Below are 23187 nucleotides of genomic sequence, written 5' to 3' on the forward strand. Positions count from 1 at the left end.
GAAAGACCTGGCATTTAAGGTCCAGTGACACCATCATTTCAACAAATGACTGGAATGATTTGGTAAAAAAGAAAGTCTGTTGTGCTAATAACTTACCTTTGACGTGGGTTTGATTCTAGGAAATGTGACCAGCTCTTCCTTATCATTCACAGCATTATAAATGAGGAAAGCACTGTTGATGTGACGGCCCCGGCCCACAGACCACTCCTGGCAGTCAAAGGCCTCCACACGCACTCCCACTTCCACGCTGCAGAGGGTGACACACGGCTGTGGGCAGGGAAGCAGAGCGCGCTCGGCCTCCTCTGCCCAACACCACCACCTCCTCCTCCAAGCAAGGAAGAGAAGGAGGTCCTGGGTTCTTCCTCTGTTGTCTGCAAATCTATGCAACTGTTAAAATCCATTTCTCCAGGTAAGAGGTTTGATGTCCAAGCTCCTGGGAGCATTTCTGCTTTACTTTCCCAATTTCAAGTGGGTAAAGGCCAGTTGTGAATATTTGTCTATATTTATTTATTCATGAACATGTTATGGTAATGAAAGGGGAGTTGTGCCAAAGTCAAGTTTTCTCCCCTCAAAACAGTTCTGTAATTAAAATCATCAACTACCAAAACTGGATAGGAAATACAGATATTCTTTTTACATTAAAAAAAATACCAAAGTAAATATTTTTATTTTATATCAAGGGAAAAAAAAATCCCTAGAAAGTGGTTTGGACTTCATGGTGATAAATGATAGGTCCATTATTAATTGGCTGGCTGTACAATCACTGGGACTTTTCTGAGAGTGAAAAGAAGCATTATTACAACAGGTATAAACCAGGAGCATCCTGAGTCAGCTGGGACATACAGTCACCCTTATTATGAGAGATAAAAACCAACCTATTACAATTTATTCAGTATATGGAGGCCTCAAGCAGAATACAAGGTTAAAATGTGTGACTATGAATTTTGAAGGTTGAGTGAAGTTTCAAAAAAAAAAAAAAAAAAAGGAACTTGTTTGCTTTAAAATAGTTCCTATGTTCACCTCCAGATTGAAATAAAAACTTAAAAACATATTTATGTGCAAGTTTGAGTTCATTTATAGCAGCCTAAGAGCACTAGACATACTCTACCAGGTCTGAAATGTATTGTTGACAATGGCATTGAAGACAAGACGATCTCCAACAGTAGATGGTCCTCGGAACTTAAACATGTCCACGGACTTCAGAAGTGGATGTGCTTGACAGAGGCGGCTGATGAGTCAAGAAAAAAAATGGATCATTCTCCAAAATACTTTCAGGAATTGCTGATTCGCTTAACAGGCACAACGGACTAGCATTGAATGTATTTTCTAAGTAAACATCTTTGAACTCTAGTGAACTCAGTGACTGGATCGTGGGTCTTGAGAGTGGTTCTGTGGACTCCCTGCAAACATTTGGAGAAATACCATGTCCCCAAGCCGTGGGGTCTTTACCAAGAAGCTGGTGCTTCTGCTCCTGTGGTGATAGTCCTGTGTTTGCTTTGTTTCCTGTGGAAGTCCCTCCGGAAAACAATGTCTTTCATTCTGATTCAAGGATTATGTTCAGCCTGGCAGCTCATGGCTACAATCATAGGAAGCGGTGACTCCCAGGGCGGAGTGCGGCGCCATGAAGGGAACTGCTGACTGCTGCCATTCACACCAGCTCCTTAGCTTTAGGGTTACCTGAGTCACCCACATACCAAAGGACTAACTTTCCCCCCACAGAAAAATGACCTAGGTTGCTGCACAAAGCTTGAACTGCTACAGGGTACACATTTTACAATTTTTGCGTGTGTGAACTTTTGAAATATCTATAAAGAATGTTTAGTCTGCCCTGGCTGGTGTGGCTCAGTGGATTGAGTGCTGGCCTGGGAACAAAGGGCTGCCAGTTCGATTCCCAGTCAGGGCACAAGACAGACAACCACACATTGGTGTTTCTCTCCCTCTCTTTCACCCTCCTTTCCCCTTTCTCTAAAAATAAATAAAATTTTTAAGAAAAAAAGAATGTTTAATCTCAGAAAGTTACTTCTATTATTTTCTACATTTTAGATTCCCACCATAGTCATTCAATTACTCTAAAGAATTGTGTCAATACTTAGTGAACAGATTCTGCCATAGTTAATTATATTGTACGTTTTTACAATAGAACAGGTTCAAATGCTTTATTGCCATTAAGAATGACAATCTCATTTTAAAAACAAGCTCTCTTTGTGCATAATTTATAGGAAGGATAACTACAGTTTTCTAACTATAGTCATAACTACAGGCATATTAATAATAAATTTTTTGTAGTTTTGGGGAAATAAAACTGTAACAGTTTTCAGTGGTTAGAAAAGTTGTCAGAAGGGAAAGTCTTGTTCAAATGCATTTTCAGGGTACACATGTTCTTTAAAGCTACTCAGTTACCTCCATGTCCTACTAAGAATAAAATAAACGTTTTTGAAACTGAGGTGCATTTAAAAGTATTCTCCCAAGTTGTTCCCTTTATCCTCTTATTTTTCAGTTGTCCTTTGTCCATGACTCTAACAAACCTTTGAGGGTCAGACCTAATTGTAAATTGCCTTTTCAAAAGTTTGTAATGACTATTTTTAAGTGTAAAGGCTGTCTTCTATTTCTATTCTGCATTTATTGGTACTTTGTCATAACTATCATTACAAACATTTGCAATGTCACAAGATCAACATTTCTAATTCAGAATAAAGTATGAGAACTGTCATTTCATTTTTATTTTTGAACCAAGAACTTAGATTCATCTTCAAACAAAAGGACAGGTTAATCCTAAGGTAAACAGGTAAATGACTTATCATTTTCTCATTTTGATAAGAGACAACACTGTCCTCTCCTTGCATCCTTGACTTGCCCAAAACTAGGTCTCAGACCCTTTCTACTCTCACCCCACTGGTCCCAACATTACACGCCAAAGGTCAAAACCAAGAACCTTGCAGAAATAGCAGCCACCGTCTCCATCCAAGCCATAATCTGGCCACCGAATGTATTTCCATGATGGTTTGCATGGGGTGGGAGGACAAGTTCAATGCTCTGAACAGAGGTGCCCCTGGTGGAAACTGTTCCTTCCTCTTCATCACAAATGAAATCTGAAAGGTGGATGTAAACATTAATGATGGTGGAGTTCACCACAGACCTTGAGATGTACAACCTTCCCTTCCCAGCAGCGTTCTCAAGTCATGAGGTTTTTAGAAAAATTATTATTCCCAAAGACTTAAAATTCCTGATGAAATAAACAGGTTTTATTCTACAGAGTGACTTTCATCTGAATGGTGAATATTTACAGTGTTTTGGATAACAGGTCAGAAAGGGCCTTTTAGAGAATGTACTCCAACATACCTTATGAGTCCACAGGAATTTTGACAAAAAACGATTAAATTTAAACTTGAGTCATTTGGAGTAGAGGAGTAAAAGGTCAGGGCAGGAAGGGGCAGAAAGAAATTTGGTGATTAATGGATAGGTCATTATCTCGATTGGGGTAATGGCTTCATGGGTGTATACATGTCTGCAAACTTATCAAATTGTATTGGTGTGATCACTTTGTAAGGTATATAAATGTCTAATCACTGTTTTACACCTGAAACAAATAGAATATTGTATATCAACTGTAAGTAAAAATAAATATAAAAACAACAACAGGTCCTGGCTGCTGTGGCTCAGTGCATTGAGCGCCGGCCTGCGAACGAAGTGTCGCTGGTTCGATTCCCAGTCAGGGCACATGACTAGGTTGTACGCCAGGTCCCCAGTTGGGGGCGCGTGAGAGGCAACAGCACATTGATGTTTCTCTCCCTCTCTTTCTCCTTTCCCCTCTCTCTAAAAACAGAAAAATAAAATAAAATAATAAAAATAATTAAAAAACCCAAACAACAACAAAAAGCTTATCGAACTGTCAATAAAGTTGTTAAAAATGAAGAACCGAGAGCTATAAAGGGTCACAGACACTGAGAATGTGGAATAGTTTGCTGCACCATATAAGCTTCAGAACAGAATGTGGCCTCCCGTGGTTGCTGTTTTGTAATGAAAGCAGCCACCAGCAGAGAAGACACAATACGTCATACATCTCAGTGTCCTTCTGCTTCTTTCGAATCATATCTGCTTCATTTACCAACAAATTGGTTTTTGCTCTCAACAATGGAGAAGTCATTTACTTTGCCTGCAAAGCAGTCAATGTGTTCAGTTTTGCTTCCTGCATCATCAGGTGAATCACCAGCGAGGCTTAAATCTCACTTGCTATTGTCGAGGCGGTGGGGGACGACTTCCCAACCAGGAGGTGCCATCCTGGTTGTACAGGCAGAGGCAGCGCCGCACTTGCAGTGTGAGAGGACAGACGTGCCTAGCTGCTGTTGGCAGCTGGGACTGAGGCTATTCCTGGCACCGTCACATATAATTGAGCAGAGGAGTGTAGTTATAGAGACATTTTAATTCCATTTCCTAATGGAATTTTAATATTTATAATTAATTAATGGCCTTTTTCTTTCCTTTTTTTCCCCTTCATTTCACTGACCCTTTCAGTCACCTGCTCAAAAACACTCCCATAACTTCCCATTGTCCTAGCAAAACATACTTCCCATTGTTCCGAGCCCTTCCTTCCAGGTCTGGCTTACGCCTACCTCTCCAGTCCCAGCTGGTCTGATTACCACCAGCACCTCTCCCTCCCCCATCACATTCTCTCTCTCAGTTTCTCTCTCTCTTTATTCCAGCCACAGTGCCTTTTTCCAGTTCATGCAACTCCATCGTGCCTTCGACATCAGGCATTTGCACACGTTGGTCTCTCTCCCAGTAACAATTGCCCAGGCCACCACCACCGCCACTTTCTTTTCATTCACCCGCTTTTCTCTTGGCTTCTCACAGTCATGATTCTCTCGGGAAAGCCAACCCGACCTCCATGGTCATCCTCACTCTTACGAGCTCTTACATGTCCCTTTCTTCTAGCTATAGTTTTATGTTTATTTGTGTGACGTTTTTATTATCTGACCCACTAGATCCTAAGCTTGAGCAAAAAGTGATTCTTTTTTATTCTAAGATATTTCCTGAGTGTGGGTGCTCAGTAAATATTTATTGAATGAAGAGCTGAATAAACTTAAGTTGGCCAATTTATTTTACACTCATAGTCCTTATTATCAACAGAATATTTTTTAAGTAACAAAATAATTGGATTGAATTATACTTCTGTCTGCTATTTATTAGAGTTCCACTGCTCCCCCATTTTTACTTAACAGGATTGTATATGCTTCCATTTTGCCCCCAATTTTTTGGGTATGAAATAATATCTCATGATTATAATTTGCATTTCACTGATTAATAATGAGGTCTGATAACTTTTCATGTGTACATTAAACTTTCTTGCTGTCTCAATGAAATATACTACTTTTCTCACATTCTTTTTATCCTCTGCTTTTGGAACTTTGATATGATGCTTGTTAGATTTTTTACTCCATTCTCTATGTCTCCTGACCTCTCTTCTATAGTTGCCATTCTTTGCCTTTCTGTCTGCATTCTTGGGAAGTCCTTCAGATCTATATTCTAGTTTATTGTCTTATCTGTTACTTAATTCAATCATTGAGTTTTAAATTTTAATTATTATGTATCTTTTTGTGTAGAAATTCTCTGTTTCTTTGCTTAATCTTCTAGGTCATTTTCTTGTTCCTGAAAAATACTTTTATACTCTTTTATTTCTTAAAATATATTAACATATTTACTTCATATTCTTTATATAATAAATTCAATCTTTGTAGTCTTTGTAAGCCTATTCTATTGTCTGGTGCTTCGCCTGGATTTTGGTGACTTATTTATTTTTGTCTTGTATGATTTTTGACTAGGAGCTCATATTCCTTGTATCTTCATCTGTGGGAATTCTCGAGGGCTGGGTTTAAAGTCATCTCTGAGCAAAGGATGTGCATTTCTGGCTGCAGATCAGCTGGGGGTGCTACAACATAGTACCATTTCACACGAGGTCTATTTCTAGCCAAACAAGTAATGTGAATTCTGACACCAATTCTGCATGAGAATGTGTTTCTGGGTGAATTCTCAAAGGGAAATAGTGTTTTGTCATTGCACTTAGATCAAGACTGAGACAGGAAAGCACCGCTAACAGAGCTCTCCCAGGGCTGGGATTTTTCCATTTGACTCATGGAGGGTATCACCTTTAGGGGGTTGCAGCTCCAGGTGAGGTTCCTTGATCCAACCCTCCACCTCCATGGGCTCTGGGTTGGTCTCTGAGCCCTGTAGACCCATTAAAACACAAGTTCTAGGTCTTCTAGCACTTACAGAGTCCTCCCAAAGCAAATGGCAGCTTTTGTGTCTCCTTACACCGCTGCACTTGTGCTTTCTAATTGTTTCTAGACTTCAAAAGTTTTCTCCCATTTTTCTGCCAGCCGAGATGTGTTTGCAAATATGTTTGTAAATATTTTATCCAGAAATTTTAGTTTTCTCCAGACACCAAGTCCACCATATCGCTGTAATCAGAATAGAATTGCTTCCTGTGATCTTTAAAAGGTGTATGAAATCTTAAATCCTTTCCAACTTCTCTTTCTCTTTTTTGTTAAATGATGTTCTATATAAATATCTAAAACTATTATTGATTGAGGTATTTTAGGTTAATTTTTCTTACTCAAATGGTACATTTCTGTTCAAAATAAATTAATATAAACTATCCCTAAATTATGTTGTTAAATGAAAAAGAGAAAGGTGTATAATTGTTTGAATATTGTGCTACCAATATGTGCGAGCATGTTGTGGTTGTTTCTGAGGAAGGGAATTGAATAACTGGGAGACACCGATAGTAGGAAAATTTACCTTCTAACTAAATACTCTCCTATATCCTCTGAATTTTTCACCCTGTGCATGTGTACCATCTATTTTTAAACTGAAAAATAATTATAAAATAAAAATTGAGAGAAGGCCTTATAATATGAGAGACATTATAAACACTCAACTATAAGGCAATTCTTTCTTTTCTGAGGAATAACTTCAAAAAATAAATAATCTACTCAATTCCTATAAAGGCATACATGGCATACACTGGGACAAAGAAGTGGGTAATAGCGCCAGTCATATGTGCATAAGCATCAGCTATGACGTGTATGCAGAAATATACTGAGTATAATTGACTTCAGTGCAGAAGCTTATTTGCAGATAGTTACCTAAATAAATGGAGAAATCGGGCTCTCCCAGGTTCAGGGACTCTAGTTCTGGCTGTGTACACAAGTTAAGTACAATAAACAGACCCCATCCTTTCTGCAGGCTTCCAAACACAGACATATGCTCCAGCAGTCTCTTTCAATACTTGTACTTTGGATGTTTATTAAGTATTGTGTCATCATTCTGCTTGGACAATTTTACATTCGTGCCATATTTTCAGGTCATTCTAGTGCTAGTTTTCATTCCTATACCAGGAAGGATCAACACAGGACAATGCTCATAGAGATTTGATTTCTTACTAAAATATTATAATGAAAATGCTCCAAATCTTTAAAAAGATTTAAGTTTTTCCCTACATGCTTAGCATCCACATACCAGTAGTATAATAGCACATTCCAAAACAGTGTTGCTTATACATAATTGAATCTCACCTTTTTCCCTTTTCTTCTGAAAGTATGATTTGGATTCAACTTCCTCACTGTTCTAATGCTATGCTTTCAATCATACAACATCTTGAAAAAATTCCCATCTTTTATGTCTGATATTACAACTAATATAGAGCCCTGGTTTTTCTAAAAACAGTTCAATGACAAAGATGATCTAGCTGTCTTCCTTTTGAACGTTATATTCTATTCAAAGCAAACTCCATCAGATCCACAGAGCAGCAGGTGGACAGGCCATATGCTCTATGGCAACTTCAAGTTCTAGGATCTGGCTCTTATTAAGTACATACTTAAGAAAAATTGCTTTTAAGTTCTGTGGTACCTTTGGTGGTATGAAAGCTAGTAAAATTTCTAAAAAGAAAACCAAATCAATGAAGCTAGGTTAAAGTTTTGTGTAAAGGAATGTAGAATAATCTATTTTAGGGAGGATTATATGATTTAGAAAAAGACATGAAAATCTATAATTCTAAACTGAACCAGACATATATCTGATCTGCCCAACTTCCTAACAAACTGAAACTAAAGTCAATTGTAATCATTCTACCTCTACATTTGAATGACTGGAGCATGTGCCTGTTATTAATTAATTCAGCATGTCTCTAGTACTCAAAGTACTGTTGGTGTTGTGGAGACAGGCGGAGAAAACTGTCTGCTGCTGATTTTGTTTATTAGAACAACTTGCACAACACCAGAACCAGCCCATGCAGCCAAATTCACCTGGCTCACATGGCAAGTGAAGGAGGCTCAGGTCACCAGGCCTTGCAACCCTTCCCAATAGACTGACACTAGTGACAAAGGCTAGAGTAGCAGAGATCATGGTAAATTATTCCTAAGACAAAGAAATAACAGTTTCCAGGTATTTTAAGTACAGGTTTGATAACAATTATCTCTTTCTCTTATAATCAACCTCTCCCTCAATAGTGATTTTTATAAGATCAGCCATGATCAGCCTGTAACCATGACCATATATTTCCTATCTTGAAAAATAATGCCCTTTGACCTTGAAAGCCTCCTCTATCTCCAGGCTGTTATTTTCCACCATTTATAGCCAAGTTCTTTGAAAGGATAGTCTTCAACTGTTACTCCAGTCCCACCCATGAATGGGGATCTCTTAAATAACAATTGCACTAATAGCATTTTCCACATGCCTGACACTGTTCTCAAGAATCTATCTATATTACTTTATTTAATTCTCCCACAAATGTATCATAGAAGTACTTTTAATATTCCCATTTTTGCAGTTCTTTTTGTTTATTTTTACCCTTGCCTCAGAGAGCTGGGAAAAACAGAGCAAAGTCAGTGGTTTGAGTATGGGCAACAAGTACTGAAGTAAGAAAATGAAAAGAACAACTTCCTGCTGGCCAGGGACCACTGGCTGCAAGAGGAAGCAGGTGAATAAATGACTGGCCAACATCTAGTGGTGCAGCCATAGGAGTAAGTAAACCATGGGAGGAAGTGGCTATGTTGGCTGTGGGTACCATAGGGGTGAGTGGGGTGACAGAAAGGCCCCTGCTTCCTATGGAACTAGGTCAGGGACCAGAGAGGAGGAGGCCCCCCTCTGATGGTTGGTCTGCAGGAAAACACCATGAGGACATTGAGTGTCTGTCAAGTGTCAGTGCTATTGTGGGATATTTCTAGCTGGTTTGAAGGACACTTTGAGATCTAATTCAATGCCTCAGTTTCCCCTGAAGGCAGGGGTTCTGAAATAGCCAAGCTGCTGTAAGAGCTGTGATGCCCGCCGTGTCCCTCACCATCTGCATCTACTGCAAAGAACAATGTTCAGGCAGAGGCTGGTAGCTCTGCTCCCTTCAGCCTCCACTGCTTCCTAATAAATGCACTTGAATGAAGCCTAGAGTTCAGAGTGTTTAATTTGGCAGGTGAATATGACATAGAGGCTATAGTAAGCTCCTTGCATCCCCTTTTCCCCTCTACCTAATCAATACAGGATCATCAGAATGCCTCTTTTCCCACACCTATTTACTGCACTTATGCTTCCACTAAACGCTCTTGCCAAAGTCACCAATGACTTCCTTATTCCCAGCTCAGCAGAAAGTTTTTATTTCTCACCCCCTGGAACACAGCTGACCACTCATTGCTCTCCGTCACTCTACTCCCTTGACTTCTGACACCACTCTTTCCAGTTCTCCTTTACCCTCTCTTTTGTAGATTCACCCTCTTCCTCTGATCATCTCTTAGATGGCCAAGTTCTGCAGGTTCCATTCTTGGCCCACAGCCCTGGTGTCCCCAGGAGCCCTCACAGGGTGACTGCAGGTACTATCTTCATTTGAATTTACATCTGTAAACTGTTGTTTCTCACACTTAATCTCCCCAGACCTGGTCTCATTCTTTTGGTTGTGCCACAGGCTTGTCAGATTAAATCTACCTCATTATCTACCTCATCAAAACTAGCCCCTCAGCCCCTCATATTCATGACCTCAGTGCATGATAGCATCATCAATTAACCAATTGCTCACACCAGAAACCTGAGCATTATTCTAGACTCTTCTTCCTCACCCATCTCCCCACATCAGTGATCCTATTCTGCTGATTTTACCTCTTGTACGTTCTTTTTAAAAAACACTTTCCCTCCTCCCTGTCCCTACTATAATTGTCTGGTGAAGCCACTCCTCATGTCTTGCCTGGTCTCTAGCCCTCTAGAATGATGACATCTCTTCCGCATGATATCAATTGCAAGCCTAATTATGCAATAACCCTGCTAAAAACCCTGCATTGGCTCCCATCAAGGACAGAAGAAAGGTCAAGCTTCTTAGCATGGTCTGATGGAGCTTTCGTGACAGTTCTATCTTTTTATGTCTGCCTCCTTCCACCTTGAATTTTCTCTCTTGTAATCACCTTGTTCTCATGGTTCAATTATATGATTACTTTAGCAAAATGCAGTTAAAATGCATTTTAGTACTGAGGCCATCTTTACAAAAGGAGACTCACTCTCCTCAACATAGTAGTTTAAAGATAAAGTCTTCATTTCCTTAAAAATAACTTGGTAATGGGCATTGTCTTTAGAAGGTCATCAATGAATAGAAGCATTTGAAAAATGTGTTTCCAACTGAGAGGATGTCTGTGGGTGCTCTCCCAGGTGCCCTCAGGTGTCAGGCACCCTTGCCTCTGCCTTGTCCCTCTCCTCTGGCCTTTGTTTGTTGTGTGTGTTCTTCTTCCGTCTCCTTTCTTCACATTCTTATCCTGACCCTTCTTTGTTTTCTTTTCTTTGCCTTTTTCCTGTGTTTGCTTTGGGAGCCAAGAGGAGGGAGCTGCATCTTCTGTGAGCCTTTTTGCCCCCCCTGGCAGTGTAGAGTGAGAGGGACTCAGGCTGGATCACTCATGTCCCCCTCCACTTCACACACTTGGCTCTGCACCATAGGGCATCTCCTCTGGGGCTGCCAGAGATGGGGTCAGACAGGAGGAGAGGTGAGGGGCAAGGAGGGCCTCCCTTTCCTGCCATTCTTGCCTCATGAGGTCTCAAAGAGCCCAGAAAATCACTGCCAAAGAAATGAGAAACTTTGGCTCATCATAGTGTTATGGGGCAAGAGCAATAGGAGTAGAATCTTATCACTTCCATTCATGTTCCCTGTCATCTCTATAGCAAGGTTCTCACTACTCAGAGTTTGCTTCGTCCTCTGCTGAGATTATAAACAGCTCATATGAAATAACAGATGATAAATGGCTTAGTAAACTGTGAAGCACCAGACCAACGTATGGCGTTGCCATTCTTTCATTCATCTATCAGAACCGAGCACACACTTACAAACAAGCACTGCCTGGTCCCCTGCCCTTTTTTCACCTTTCCTCCCCTGGGGATGCCCTGATTTAAAGAGGTCTTAGATGTCAGCAGTTCTATTCTGAATGGCCAGCCCCTTTTTTTCTCCAGCTACTAGGTTGTTGGCAAAGATCTCTAGTGTCACCAAGACTGAACTGCAATAATTAGGTGAGAATAAATGTGCCCTTAGAAAGAACCCCTTCACTTGTCATAGTCATAAAATTAAAATCCCTATAAGTAGGTTTACTGACCATCAAACTTGCTACTTTCCTTCATCAGGTTTTTAAAGGTATCTTCATGTTGTAATCGAACTTTCCTTCTCTCAGAAGCCAGATTATGTTCTACATGGTCTTGTTCAGTTAAGAGTGTCACTGGTTTTAAATGAATCTAGAGGGAAAAAAAAAATCTTTCATTGCCTTCTTCAAGCACAATATGAATTTTGTAAAAACAAATAATATGTTACATTATTTTCTAACTCAAATTAAGTAAATGATTTGAGTGTTTTCACATGCATTTAATTTTAACTAAAAGTTTTCCTTAAAATATTTTTAGGACTTCTGACCAAGATGGAGGCATAAACAGACATGCTGCGTCTCCCTCCACAACTAAGAAGGAATACAACTACCTCAAAACTAGAAACAATCAGAAGTTCCAGAAAATCAAAGTGCATGGAAGTCCAACAAACAAAGATATAAAGAAGAAATACTCATCCAGACAGGTAGGAGGGGTGGAGCTGGGGCGGAGAGGATGCAGTGTGGTGGCGGCAGCAGCAGGCTGGTGGAAAGTGCAGTTACACGTTTTAAAAAGTCAGGAGGGACACCTGGGGAGCGTTCCCAGTTCCTCACCAGACCACGAAGCTCACTTTCCCAGCACCAGGGAAAATCAAGCCTCGTTGTTTTTGACTGTGCAAACCAGTGGGGGTTGGGACACAGGCATAAACTGCTGGTCTCTCAGCAGAATCAGCTTGTTTAAAGGGCCCCCACAGTCCTAGAACATCTGCAGACCCACCCACTCTGGGAATGATGACCAGGGCAGCACCTAGTGGGGTGCCAGTCCAGTGCGGAAGTGGGAGAGGTGCCTGGAAAAGGGGCAAGTGCTAGGCAAGAGGCATTGTTCCTTCTCAGATCCCTCCCCCACATACAGCGCCACAACGTGGTGAAACAGGTCGCCATTACTGACGAATAATTAAGGCTCCACCCCTTACAACGTAGTAGGAGCGACAGCTCTCCCTGGGACACAAAATCAAACAAACACAGGAGACTTCTGGCCAAGATGGAGACCTAGACTGACACGCTCTGTCTCCCTCCACAACTGAGAAGGAATACAACTACCGCAAAACCAGAAATAACCAGAAATTCAAGAAAATAAATGGAAGTCCAGCATATGAAGTTTTAAAGAAGTGGTGCTCGTCCGGACAGGTAGGAGGGGTGAAGCCAGGGAGGAGAGTTCAAGCTGTGCTGTCCACAGACACCCATATTTAGGGGGAGGCAAGAAGTGCTTGGGGAGCACCCCTGGCTGAAGACCAGACCCGTCAGCTTGGGATTCCAAAGCCAGGGAAGGTAGACCTCCATTGCTTTGGACTGTAAGGCCCAGAGGGGGTGGAGATGGAGGAGGAGGCTCCCTGTCTCTCTGCGGAGAGTGAAGGGCAGGAATCCATCTTGGGCCCCCCACCCCCACAGAAAACACCACAGCGTGGTGAGACAGGACGCCCGGTTGTGATGAGTGCAAAGGGGTCCACTCCTTATAGTGTAGGAGGTGTGACAGCCCTGCCCAGGAAGCAAAGGTAAATACAAAACCGTCAGGATGGCATGATAGAGATCCTGGTGATGCAGCTGACCAGACAGCAAATATCTAATCTAACGAAGCAGCAGATAGGAAATCTTTCTAATGCTCAGTTCAGAGCTTTGGTCATAAAAATGCTTACAGACCTAACAGCAGATCTTGAACAAGACAGAGAAGGAATGAAGGCTAGTCCTGCTGAAATGAACAAAAACACATATGAAACAAGTGGTGAGGGAGAGAAAAGCAGGGATAAAATCAACAAATCGGAACATAAGGAAGAAACAAACAGTCAACCAGTGCATAAAGAGGAAACAGGAAGTGAAGAAAACGAGGAGAGGCTCAGAAACTTATCGGACAGCTATAAGCGGGCCAACATCCAAATCATAGGGCTGCCAGAAAGTGAAGAAGAAGAACTAGAAATGAAAAAATTATGTGAAAAAATAATGAAGCAAAACTTCCCTAATTTGGGGAAGGAAATAGACTTACAGGTCCAGGAAGCACAGAGAGTTCCAAAAAAACTGGACCCAGGGAGAACCACACCAAGACACATTAGAATCAAAATGTCACAAATTAAAAATAAAGAATCTTAAAAGCAGCAAGAGAGAAGAAGAGAATTACATACAAAGGGGTCCCCATAAGACTATCAGCTGATTTCTCAAAAGAAACTCAGCAGGCAAGAAGGGACTGGCAAGAAATATTCAAAGTAATGAAAATCAAAACCCTACAACCACGATTACTCTATCCAGTAAAGCTGTCATTCAGAATAGAAGGGCAGAGAAAGTGCTTCCAGGACAAAGTAAAACTGAAGGAGTTCATCAGATCCAAACCACTGTTATATGAAATGTTAAAGGGACTTGTTTAGGAGAAAGAGGATCAAAACTATGAATATTAAAATGAAAACTGTATCACAACAACCGACAACAGAAGCTAGGGAATTGAAACAAAGGCAGACTAAGTAGGCAACGAGAGTGGGAAATGAATTATAGGTATGGGGAACATATTGAGGGGAGGTCAGTGGGGAGGGGGGAGGAGAGAAAGGGAGAGAGATGGTACAGGAATTAAGAAGCATAGTAGGAGAAAGTGGAGTAGATAGGAAGATGTTGAGAATAACTATATGCACAACCAATGGGTATGGACTTGGGGGGGGACAATTGGAGGGAGGGTGGTCACTGGGTGGAGGGGAACAAAGGGAAAAGAAATTGGGACAACTGTAATAGCATAAACAATAGAACACATTAAAAAAACTTTCAACAGGGTTAAAAAAAATTTTTTAAACTAAAAAGATCAATACAGACAATTATTTCTTTGTACAACATGATATGTGCTTTAAACAGTTTTTCAAATATCAATTTTTTCCCGGTTATTACAATTTTCAACAGAATACAAAATAAGAAATTCTTCAGATTAATGGGTGGGCAGATATATTTTGATGTCACTGAATTCTTACCCAGAATTTTTTTCTACCTTTTCCAAAATTAAGACATCAAAAGGACAGAATAAAGATGTTCTAGAGAAAGCTATCATGTACCAAGAGATATTCTCAATTTGGAAATTTCATCACCCGATGAAAACATTATCTGATAAGCAAACTGAAAAAATCAATGGGTCAGAATCAAGCTTTAAACAACCTCCAGGAACTTGAAAATATGATGCAATAGAACTGAGGGATAAAGTCCCTTTAGCAACGCCTGCCTGCTGACCTGTGTGTATCAGGAACAGGCACCCAGCAGCTGGACTGGGGTAACTCCGTGCTTATTTCCAGAACAACAAAGGCTGGTGCTAAGCCTTGGCCAAGATAAGGATGAAATAGCTAGTGATTTATAATATGCTGCTATAAGTCTAAAATTCCCCTGGATTGCCTTGTCCAGTTTGTTTAAAAATATATAGACTGATAGCTTGCACGGGTTAATTGCTTACACAGCCTTATTTTAGTTGTGCGACTGGAGGGGTACAAAAGACTACCTGGTAAACTAATGCTTTGGCTCTCTGGTCTGTAGATAAAGTGTATCCCTGTGTGACTGTAGAGAATCCTGAGAGCAATGCCTGCCAGTCTTAAACTTCTCTCTGATGTTTGCCTGTTACTCCTTTCTCCATTCGCAGACATGTGGTCCTGTCCAGAACGTCCATGGAGACATCTAGTCCAGGCCAAAAGGCCCTTGAAATTTGGTCCTGTCCAAAACATCCACGCTTAGAAAATGTCCCTGGGTTCAAAAAGCCCATAATGTTTTCTTAGACTTTTGGTTTACAGAGTTAACAAATTAAAAATACTACACTGTTTTATTGGTTCAATAATTGTGTAGTGGCTATATTGCCGCAGTCTGGTTTTCTCAGTGAGGCTGGAATTGTTCCACGCTCGCCGGTTCAGTCTGGCCATAACTGTGGCTGCCCTGGCGATTCTCCGGTTGACCTCCAAGTCGACTGACAGAGAGCTCGAGATGGTGGACCCGAGGTAAGTGAAGTCGTTGACAACCTCCAGGGTGTATCCGTCGATGGTGATGCATGGGGGAGTCCCCGTGCCTTGAGCCATAACATTAGTCTTCGTCAGGCTGATGGCTAGTCCGAAATCCTTGCATGCGTGGGAAAGGCAAGTGACTAGCTGCTGGAGTCCCTCTTCGGAGTGTGATGTCAAAGCTGCGTCGTCGGCGAAGAGCATCTCACGGATGAGCACCTCTTTGACTTTGGTCATGGCTCGTAGACGGGCCAGGTTGTAGAGCTTGCCATCGGATCTGGTGTGAATGAAGACACCCTCGCTGCAGTCCTTAAAGGCGTATTGGAGGAGCATGGAGAAGAAGATTCTACCAAGCCTGCGTACTCAGCACTCTCCTCTATGGCAGCGAGACGTGGACCACCTACGCAAGGCACGAAAGGAAACTCAACAGCTTCCACATGAGGTGCCTGCGACGCGTCCTGCATGTCGCCTGGCAGGATAAGGTCCCCAACACCGAGGTGCTGAAGCGAGCCAATATGAGCAGTTTGCATGCAGTTCTTAGCGAGAGACGCCTCAGGTGGCTCGGCCATGTCAAAAGAATGGATGCAGGCCGTATCCCCAAAGACCTCCTCTACGGCGAGCTAGCAGAAGGCAAGAGGATGACAGGGCGCCCAAAACTGCGGTTCAAAGACATCTGCAAAAAGGACATGACACAATGCTCCATCAATCTCAACACATGGGAAGTTCAAGCAGACGACCGCCTAGCCTGGAGGCTCGCGGTCAGGCAAGGTACGTCACGCGCAGAGGCTGCGCGCAACGAGGAGGCGGTCCAGAAAAGATCGAGGCGGAAGCAGCGTCAACAGCAGCAACAACGGCCATCTGCCTTCACCTGTACCAAGTGCGGCAGGGATTGTCACTCCCGAATCGGACTGCACAGCCATTCTCGGCGTTGCAGATAGACTCTCAAGAAGCTACGCCATCGTCTCTCGAGACGGACGGCTGCCAACGACGACGACGGCTATATTGCCAATAATAACCCTTCTTGCCTTAGTAGCCTAGCTGGTCATGTCACAGACATCAAGGAGCTTCTGGCATGGAGCAAATGTCGCTCTTAGTGGATGCTCTGTAAAGGACCAGACGTCCTGCAGTTCTTTCCCCAGCTGTACTGCTTCCTGTTAGCTTGGGTAGGCTTTACATGAGCGTACTCCATGGAGTCTTATGGGTCCTTCAGTGATCTGGCCTGTGCATGTTGAACTAAGTCTTAGTTAATCGTTGCCCATCCTATCTTAGAATAAACTCACTTTGGACAGAGATCTAGGTAGGCCTATCTCTTCAAACCAAACCACTGATTTTTCATGCCTCTCTTTATGATGTGCTAAACAAGACTGTTCAGCTGACCCAGCTTGTTCAATTGAACAAGAATGTTACCAGCTGGAAAATAAATTAGTCTAGGAAACTCTGCTTTACATTAAAGGTTATCTGAGCCAACAAGCACTTGTGGCAGAACCATAAGGCTCCTGACTTCCCAGAAATTCTTTCAGAAAAACAGTTCAGTCTCAGCAGATTGTGGTGTAACTATTACATTCTTATTCCTGAGTCCCTGAAGTTGGAGTAAGAAGTCTGAAGCCGGAGGGAAAGTGATGTCCTCTTCTTTTTCTTCATGTGAAAAAGAGGATGGTGAGGTAGACTCTTCTCGGTCACCTGCTCGTAGATACGGGAACTCTGCACCCACCCCCACATTCTCTCATTCCCAAGAGTCTGGAGATTTATGGGGACTCCAGGAAAAACAGTGCTTGGCAAAATCTAGCTCATCATCTTAAATTTCAACAAACAGGACCCCTTGGATACTTTGTCAAAGTACAGATTCCAAGTTCCCATATGAGTGCTTCTAATTAAATAGGTCTGGGATACGACCCAGAAAGCTGTATTTTAAGTAACATAATAGCTTATGTGAATGTCAGTTTGAAAAACAATGGCTTTGGGCAATGTGAATTTGCCTGTGGCCTGTTTAATTTGGGCAGAGAGTAGGGAAGTGTCTCAGTGTACAAAACTCTGCGGGGATGCCTGCTGCCCAGGCACCGTGGTGGGTGAACTCAGCCTGGCTCATCTCTGTACCTCCTTGCTCGAGTGAGGTGTAGCTGGTGAGTGCAGGCCTGTTGTTATTTCTAATGAGTATAAGGAAAACATCATTTTGCCCTACCTCTGAAGTTTCAGGCAGTCTGTGAAGAACACATTGGCAGAGTGAAAAGTACTGCCTGTCACTTCAAAGTGGAGCTATGAGAAGCCACTGTGCCCACCTCTGGAGCAATTCTTGCAGTGAAATATTTAAATTCTAAATTGAATTATTACATTTAAAAATACTTCGACTAAATTGGGACCCTCCCTGAGGCACGCTGACCCTAAAAAGGAAAGCCAAGAAATTATAATGAATAACTCTCCAGAAAACTATGGACAAGCTGTTCTGGGCCAATGGCCAGGCAAGTCTATTGGGCACATACTGTACATCAGGCCAACGTACTTCTTTTAAGGGTGTTTTCACCCTATATGCCCTGAAACCTATTTTTAAACTTCAGTAACTCAGCAACTTTGACATTCTTCCTTCAGGTATTAAAAAAAAAGGATTGGAACCATATCCTGAAACTGCTTACTAAATTGCTCTTGTTTAAAAAAATATTTTAACTCAATTTGGAGTTATATAACTCCAAAAAGAAAGAACTAAAACAGTAAGCAATATTTTTGAGAAACTGATATGACCTTTAGATAATTTAAAACATGGTACAATGTATTTTTTTCTTCTTTCACAAACTGGCTATATCTTCTTTTCTCCAAAGTACTTCATACTATGACATTACCATACAAGGATAACTTTCATGATAAATACTGATGAACAACAAATCTTGGGAAAGAATTTTTTCATGGTAAGTTGAATGTCCTTTTTTCAATCAATATTCTGATTCAATTTTTAATATGTCCTTCACATAAAAAATTTACCTTTTCTTTTCCAACTGGTTTGGCTACAAACGTAGAGAAGGCCACACTAACAAGTTTCTCAATGCCAGTGAACATGTCCTGTACTATGACCTTGATGCTGATCTAAAATGAAAAGAAATAAATAAACTTTCAGCCATCCCGAGAACAGATGAGACTGCAGCATTCAAAATTCAGTTATGCACTTCACATTCTTTTTCTTTTGGCTTTTGAATGAAGCCAGCATTTTAATTTATTTTTAAGCAATCCTGTTGTTTTACTTACATTCTATAAAGTTGGAAACAGAACTTTTTTCTGATTATAGAAATATATATATTTACCATGGAAAAGTTAGTAAATATAAAAATCAATAAATGATAAAATTGGAATCTAACTACCCAGAGGAACTATCAGTAATAGTAAACCTACCACTCAGATTAATAACTACCAACATTTAGGTGAATTTTCTTCTAGTTACATCTATATGACGTATAGATGTGAACTATAAAATGTATATTATTTATTAATATATAAAATATGAAATATGTATACACATGCACATAAAATTATTGTACTCTATTTGCAGTTTTATATTATACTTTTTAGGTTGGTATTATGTGATACGCATTTTCTAATTTCATTATTAGCACCAGCAGACAGAAGTAAGGAAGGTGCCTCTTACCTCCATGCTTGTGCTGAATGCTCTAGTAACTTTCGCTTTGATGGTTATAACTTGTCCAACTCTAGTAAAAAAAGAAAAAGAAAGACCTCAGTAATGCTGTTGCCAACAAAAATGGGATCTTTGTGGTGTTGCAAGAAAAGAATTTCAAAGGGCATATGCACAGCAAGATTTATGGGGGCGAAGGGAAAAAATAGACCCATGAAGGTATAGAGGGCAGGCAGGCTCTAGCAGCAACTGCCTGGAAATTCCTAATAATCTTCCATATATTTTCTTGGTTCTCTGTAATGAGCAAGCTGTTATCGAAACCATCCAATCTACTTCCTGATCTTTCCCTGGCTTGTGTTGGGCCCTCCTAATCAATCTCTTTCCTAGAACTTCTGGGGTTCTGTGCCTTCATCCAACCCAATCCTCTTTCCAAGCTAGGCTTCTCTCTTCCATGTTGCCTCTTTGGCTTCTACTGCGGGCATGCCTCAAAGTTGAAGCACCTACCGCTGCGCCATCTTCGCTTCTATTGTACACGGCCAAAAATTTCTGCTGCATCACCTGGTTCTACTGTTCATGTGCCTGCCTCCCCCTGTGCCATCTTGGCTGCTACTGTGCATGCCTCAAAGTAGAGAAATTTCCTTCCTTGCTCTCTCCTCACCCCAATGGTCGGGTACCAAGCTTGCAGATTCCTGGGGAGACTTTTTTTCTGCCCACTTCAAGGATTAAGTCCAGAGGGCAAAGGATGCCTCGGTCTCATGGAGTGTGTGAATAAGCCTGTAAATGGTATGGCTTCCTGGTAAATCAAGCTTGATGGAAAGCTGTAACTTCCCAGTGAAGCAGGCCCAATATCTGATTCATTTTCCCAGTTTAAGTTTAATATTTTATTACATTTGTTCCCTTCCTTTATTAATACTATCTATGCTAACAATCCTAGCACACCTCATTTCATACTTAAAGATTTAGTTAAATGTATGTGCCACAAAGGATTTTCACCTTACTATGCTGATAATGCTGCTTGTGCATGAAAAATTCAAGATAATGATAAAAAAAAAAAAACAGCACTGAAAACAGATGTGAATTAGTGTGAACTACACATATGTTAGCTGACTACCTACATTTAAACAGAAGAGGGTTTTGGCAAAGACTGTGTGCAAAACAAGTTCTAAATCCACAACAGACACTTTGACAATATCACAGCTGTTGCCTTAAGAGAAGTTAAAACAAACACAAATAAACCTATACAATTGATCTTTATTTTAAAATGTTAGTTAACAAATAAATGCATATACATACAAACAAGCAGGTCCTAAAACTGATCAGCTTCACTAGGTTTACAGGGGCCCTCAATGCTGCTAGGTGACCCATTCACTCCTCTTATTGCTGGAACTCTGGTCATGTAGCTGGAAGTTGTTCCAAACCTTTCTGGTCACTTCCGATTCCTTCACCTGGGCAGAAGGTAAGGGTCTACCCAATGGAAGCTTCTGCAAAGTTTCTCCCTTACTTTCAAAGTTGAACTACATTGTCACTGTTCTCCTCACTTTTCTGTTTCAGAGGAAGAAAGATCTCTTCCAGACCTCTTTCTTCACGTGAGCCCTTGATCCCATCCCCCTCCCTCCACCAATGGCGGGCTTAGTCAGCTCTTTCCTCTTTGTATTCTCAAACTTCACCTGTCCCTGACTCTGTGTCTATCTATGAAAATATCAAGGCTTATCCTTTCTAAAAATCCTTCTCTCAACCCTATTCTATCTCCAGATTTTTCTCTTCTCTTCCATATTCAAACTTCCTAAATTAATATTTTCCTCTTCTAATACATTTAACAATGTTTACTGAGTTATGACAAGGCTGGCATTAAGCTAAGACCTCAAGATACACGATTCATGACATCAAAGAAACTTCATGTGGGACACAAGTTGTCCACAAGTGAAGTGCAATGCTATGCAATTTTGGGGGGAAAAATAATCAAGTTTTGCAAAGGCACCCAGAAGAAATGACTAATTTCAAAAGTCAGAGAAGAAGTCACCATGAGGTGACATTTGAGATGGTTCTTCAAAGATTAGGATTTTCCCAGGTATAGCAGTTTAGGGGGTTCATCTCCCATGCCCTTCTCAGCTGCTGTAATCTAGCTGTTGCCTCCACTTCTTACTCCCGATCTCTCCAGAGTCACTTCCTAACAGGCAAGTCCATTCATTTAACCAACCTCTTTCTTCAGGAAATGTTCTCTCCCCTTGGCTTCCAAAATACTGTTCTCCCTTCATTCTCAGTTTCCTTCACTGATTTCTCTTCCTTAATCTATCTATCCCTGACGTGGCAACATCTCCTCAATTTCTGTCCTTTGTCCTATTTTCTTCTCACTTCACCCTCTTCTTCCATGATCTTATCATCTTTATGGGGATAACTTTTCCTGGGCCTCATTCTTGAAACTCAGAGCCATATTTGCACACTTCTCTCAGCAGATTCAACTCATAGTTAGGGAGGCTCTACTAGGTTCAGTATTATCTGCTTCCACACACGTTACCTAATTTAACGTGTTCCCCATATTTAGCACATGCAAATCCAAACCAATTTTCTTTTTCCTTATATGTGTTCCCTTCTAGACTTCCCAGATCTGTTTGGTAGGGTTTCTAGCAAAGATTTACAGTAATGGCATCTAGCAGAGTTAGAGTCCCTCTTTGAAGCTACTATAGTGTGTTATGCTCAGATGGTACTAGAGTCTGATGTCTGCCTGTCAGACTTTGAGGAAGGAAAGCATCTGACACATTTCTTTGTCTCTTTTGTGAGCTCTGCCCTGACTTTAAAAGTAGGGAACTCTCCACCAAACCAAACTCCTGACACTGAATTCAAATAAATGAAATAACTAAAATCTCAATTGAATAAAACCAATTACATAGCATGGCATTCAAGGCCTTCTACTGCCCAGACCCAGTCTCCAGCTGGGGCATCATCCCTCTGCAGACTAGGTTTTTCCGGAGTGGACCAGCCCCTTTCCACTGAGGTGCTGAGGCTCTTCTACACACCTTATCTGGTGAAGTCCTTTTCCTGTTCACCAGTGAAAATGTACATGTCATTGAAGACCCGCTATCATGAAACTCTACTAGTTTTCCAGTCAAAATGTTCTTTTTAACTATCCCAGAGAATTGAGTTTTACAGCTCATCCTAGGCATGTACCTGTCATATTTTCTATTCTGATGATTAAACATTTATTTGACTCACCAGACTGAGCAACTGCCACACCCTGGAATTATGCCATAATCATTCACATTTCCTATTGAGTTATAACAGTACTTTTTTTTTATCTAAGCAATGAATATGTGTGAATTTAAAAAATATTTAATATAGTTTGTAGCTTAATTATATGGCTTTCAATATGTTGCTTTCAATTTTCATTTTTTATGGTGCAAGTTGCATTAAAAAAAGTACAACTTCTTCTTCCATGATTAGGTCCTTTCACAGTATTTAGGATTGGAAAGTACATAATAGATATTTTATTACAAATATTTTATTACAGTGTACTACTGGCATTCTTAAGTTTAATAATGGTGCTTTAATCTGTTTCCAAATAAGTCTTAATTTACACTAATTTGTAATTCTGCTGAGATACAATCACATGACAATTTTTTCCACTACAGGAAAAATCACATTACTAGTATGTGAGTTTAGTCAATGCACGTGGTTTTATTTAACTTAATTTTGTTTGTCTATAAATAAATAAGTGCTAAATAGATAAATGTAAGCAGCAAGTTTGGAGAGATGAACTGGGCATTTCATTGGACAAGACTATTTGGGGTTTAAAAACTGGCAGTCATTATCCCACAGTCCGTGAGAACCATCCCAGACCAGAAATAAACAAATTTCTCTCTTCCTTTCTTGTAAATTCTGTATATGTCTTTAAGGATCAAGATATTTCACATTAAAAAAAAAAAAAAGGAGATACAAACATAAAATCAAAGAAATCAGGTAAAACCATATAATCCTAATCTATTACAGGTAT

At 40.7% G+C, this 23187-nt stretch overlaps 1 protein-coding gene across 1 annotated transcript in view; it reads right to left on the reverse strand.

Annotated features, from left to right (window-relative positions):
* The window catches only part of ACOT12 (acyl-CoA thioesterase 12), a 42469-nt gene that overhangs the window by 11201 nt on the left and 8081 nt on the right, over positions 1-23187 (reverse strand). The window contains exons 3-8 of the mRNA XM_090276436.1: positions 19215-19275; positions 18557-18658; positions 11607-11742; positions 2933-3089; positions 1109-1228; positions 97-247 (exon numbers count right to left, since the gene is read on the reverse strand). Of these exons, the coding sequence (XP_090132562.1) occupies positions 97-247; positions 1109-1228; positions 2933-3089; positions 11607-11742; positions 18557-18658; positions 19215-19275 (727 nt within the window). The remainder of the gene's footprint in view (positions 1-96; positions 248-1108; positions 1229-2932; positions 3090-11606; positions 11743-18556; positions 18659-19214; positions 19276-23187) is intronic.

Source organism: Furipterus horrens, unplaced genomic scaffold (assembly GCF_987537825.1).
Source record: "Furipterus horrens unplaced genomic scaffold, mFurHor1.1.pri manual_scaffold_5, whole genome shotgun sequence".
NCBI lineage: Eukaryota > Metazoa > Chordata > Mammalia > Chiroptera > Furipteridae > Furipterus > Furipterus horrens.